We start from the raw sequence: 3574 nt of genomic DNA on the forward strand, positions 1-3574 counted from the left end.
TAAATTATGTTGTATAGTTTTCTATCTACTGTGGGATAGTGTATTCCATTATTATGTTTTATGCAACAATATGTTAGGAAAAAAGTTGATTACATAATTTATGGTACTATAACCAAGTATATTTTTTAACAGGATGGATGAACTCAACGGAGAAATTGTTTGCGCCGTAGAAAAATGGTGCAAACTTATTGCCGGTCTATCTTCCGGTCAACGGGCCGCACTTGCCGAAACACCACTCCGTAGCATGCTTCAGATAATTTCGCTGAAGATGCGTACACTGTTGATCCGGTGCATGGTTGAGATATTTGATCCTAGCAAGGGCAGATTCATTGTACAAGACTTGGTTGGCGAAGTGTCTCTCGGTGCCGTGGATGTTGAGTGCATCTTGGCCTTGGAGAACCACACACTGTCGGCATAAGGTATTCTCGGTGAGGAAGGTGAGGATGTTAAAGATCGAGTGCCGCCTCAATTCCTGAGCAAGACCACAGGTAACATAGTCATCGATGATCTGATTGTGGACATCACAAAAAATAAATCTGCCGACGACGATTTCCTTCGGAGAGTTGTCCTCCTGTTGCTTGGAACAGTTCTTGCTCCCATGTCGAGCAAGACTGTACCAAAGCAATATTACGCATTGGTGGACGATGTGAAGCGTATATCCAAGATTAATTGGAATGCATTCACCCTCCGGGTTCTGCTGGACTGCCTTCGCAATGTGAGGAAAGGCAAACACCTTCGCCAATGGCCGAGAGGGAACATAGCTCTCCTGCAGGTACACCTTTCATGCAGTACCTGTACTGGGAGAAGGTTCAGCCTCTGGAAGGTGAATGCGCATTCAATCCTAGCTTGTCCATGGAACCTCTAATGAGGAATTGGACTGAAGCTGCAGCCTCAAGGAGAGACAAGTTTGATTATGACCACGGCCGTGGCCGTGGTAACATCAAGGTAATTCATTACGTTGGGTACTTCTTAAATATTTTATATAACATAATTAGTTGTATTAATATTTTTATTGATCACATATACTTGTATTTCACATGCAGATTGAAGACAACATAACCAAGGAGTATAGGGCGCAGGAGCGCAAAGTACCCGAACCAGAAAAGCCAAAAATGAAGCCCGCCATTGGTGCGGCAAAGAAGTCCAAGTTAGCCTCAAACGCGGACGAGATGATGAACCTCATCATGAAGCGGTGTATGGATTACATACGCAGCCAAATGAAGGAAATACCAGAACAAGTAGCCGAGGTGACACACCCTTAATTCTATGTTTACAACATTTTTGAAGTTGCAAAACCGTGCCGACATTAATTAATATTTTTTATGTAATGTAGAGATTGTTAGAGAAGTTGAACCAAAATGGTGTGATGTACAAGCCAGTGGCTGCTGCGGCTTCCGGCAACAACGATGCCGACCTAGAAGTGGATTCCTTTGAGAATGGTCCGCCAGAAAAAAAAGAATTCGTGTACAAGGATGACTCTGACGGTCTAGAGCCGGTGATTGATTTGACACAGCCTGACGAGCCTGTTGTAAACCAGAACAATGATGATGAGGAAGTATGTTTTCATTTATTTTTCTTCATTTATCTTAGTTATGCATCTTCATTTTCGTTAACTGAACCTATCACATTATTTTTTTGTTAACTAGAAAACACCTGCCAAGTTACATGTTGACAAGACAACGAAGCCTACTGATGAGTGCGGCGCAACACCGGAGAACCCTTGGATTGTAGGTAATTCTCCTCAAGCAGAATCGTCTGACATTGACATTTCTGCAAGTTCTATCGACAGGATGGTGGGTAAGAGCAAGGGGAAAAAGTCTGCAGCAACCGCAAAAGAAGACGATGTTATATCCGGGAAGCGCCGACGGATTGTTCCCAAGAAATTTGAATCCTCCTTTAAACTTGACAAGCCCAGCAAGCGAAGCGCTCGCGGTACTAAGCCATCCGGCAACACTACCGCAACTAGAGGTACCGTTAGTAGCTATCTTAGTGCTTAATTTACTACCATTTCATGTACTCACCGTTCGTGACGTTCGTAATTTATCATGCAGCTCTGTTTAGTGACAATGACATGGAAGGCTCTGTTAAGGACGATTTGACACCGGAACTCATCGATGCTGCTGTTGCGTTTGTGGAGGCAGCTGCTCGGTCTGAGAAGAATATGACAAAAAGAGTTTACTACAATGAACGTGGCACCTCTGTGACTGTGGAGAGTATACGACTGGTACTTGAGCATACATGGCTGGCGGATGACGTAAGATCTATTACCATGTCCTGCTATTTAAGTGCATAATCTAGGTGTCACCTATGAAAATAAAATGTTCTATTATTTTACGCAGATTATCGATGCTTATCAGACACATTTGGCTCTGCGCGTTGGTCATGATCGGCACCTCTGTCCAGCCTGGAGGTCCAAATACCTTGTTGATCGTGCTAAGGCACGAGACAACCCTAAACCGTCGAAATACAACATGGATAGTGCGCTGAGCAGAGCTGGAGCAATACGTAGGGTTTTGGACGAGTATACCGTCCGTGATAAGGTACGATATGTTCTTACTAGTTCATTAACACTCATTTCAACAAGCATAATTGCATCTGATTACAAATGTGTTCCACATTTTAGTCGTTTATCCCGTTGAACGTCGGCAATACACACTGGATCACCGTGGTGATGCACAACCTCAAGAAAGAATTCCGAGTTTTTGATTCGCTCTATCCTATCGAGTTCTCTCTCGACACTGTGAAAGCACTGGTACTCTCCCCAACATTGAGCATTCTTCATATGAAATGTCATATGGTTTCTCACTACTACTTTCTTTTAAATAGCGACTAGCAATAGCAATTGATATGGAAGAGGCAAACCGTATTACACCTGGCAAATATCCAGACGTCACTAAGTGGCCTATCATACCTCAGATCGACATGCCACTACAAGAGGACGGGTGAGTTATGGTTCATCATTTTCTACTTACGAAAGACATGTTCGTGTGCACGGTGACTAATGTTTGCATATATATTAGGAACTCTTGTGGCCTTTTTGTGATTGAAGTTATGGAGCGTTGGGACGGGGATCGATGGACCGCCGATTTTACCCAGGTAATTTGTCCTCTCTGTTCGTACACTTGTACAATTGTCGTATAATACCAACTTCTATTCATTAAACCTTGTTCTAAAAATTGCAGGGCACCATTAATGCAAGGAGAAGGCGTCTCGTCGCCGAGTTGGTTCTCTCGCCTACCAACACAATTGAATGTGTGAAGAACAAAATCCGCGACATCGCAAAGAAAAGCAAGGCGTGAAGACATCATACATGATTCAAGATTCTAGTTTTAGTTGTTTGTTTTAAGTCCGGAAGCACGTTTCCCGGCATGAACAACTTTGATTTTCTATCATTCATGTAATAAGCACGATACCATGGATTTTGTGTGGATTTTTGGTCGCTCACACATACTTGTGTATGTGTAATGCAGTCAGACTATACGTTTCGTACCAATAAATTTTTGCTTCCCTTCATTTGTTCTACCTTAATGTTTTTTGCTGCTGTGTTCATTCTTTTCTGTCATGGAAGAGTAAT

At 42.8% G+C, this 3574-nt stretch overlaps 1 protein-coding gene across 1 annotated transcript; it reads left to right on the forward strand.

Annotated features, from left to right (window-relative positions):
- Window positions 1-741: 741 nt before the first annotated feature.
- Window positions 742-3299, forward strand: LOC109763479 (uncharacterized). The gene is made up of 10 exons (XM_073499412.1): window positions 742-945; window positions 1044-1247; window positions 1334-1555; window positions 1647-1932; window positions 2052-2224; window positions 2340-2540; window positions 2624-2752; window positions 2827-2942; window positions 3021-3096; window positions 3183-3299. Exons 1-10 carry the CDS (start codon window positions 742-744, stop codon window positions 3297-3299), a joined length of 1728 nt encoding a protein of 575 aa, XP_073355513.1.
- The last annotated feature ends 275 nt before the right edge of the window (window positions 3300-3574 follow it).

This window comes from Aegilops tauschii, chromosome 5, assembly GCF_002575655.3.
Source record: "Aegilops tauschii subsp. strangulata cultivar AL8/78 chromosome 5, Aet v6.0, whole genome shotgun sequence".
Lineage (NCBI taxonomy): Eukaryota > Viridiplantae > Streptophyta > Magnoliopsida > Poales > Poaceae > Aegilops > Aegilops tauschii.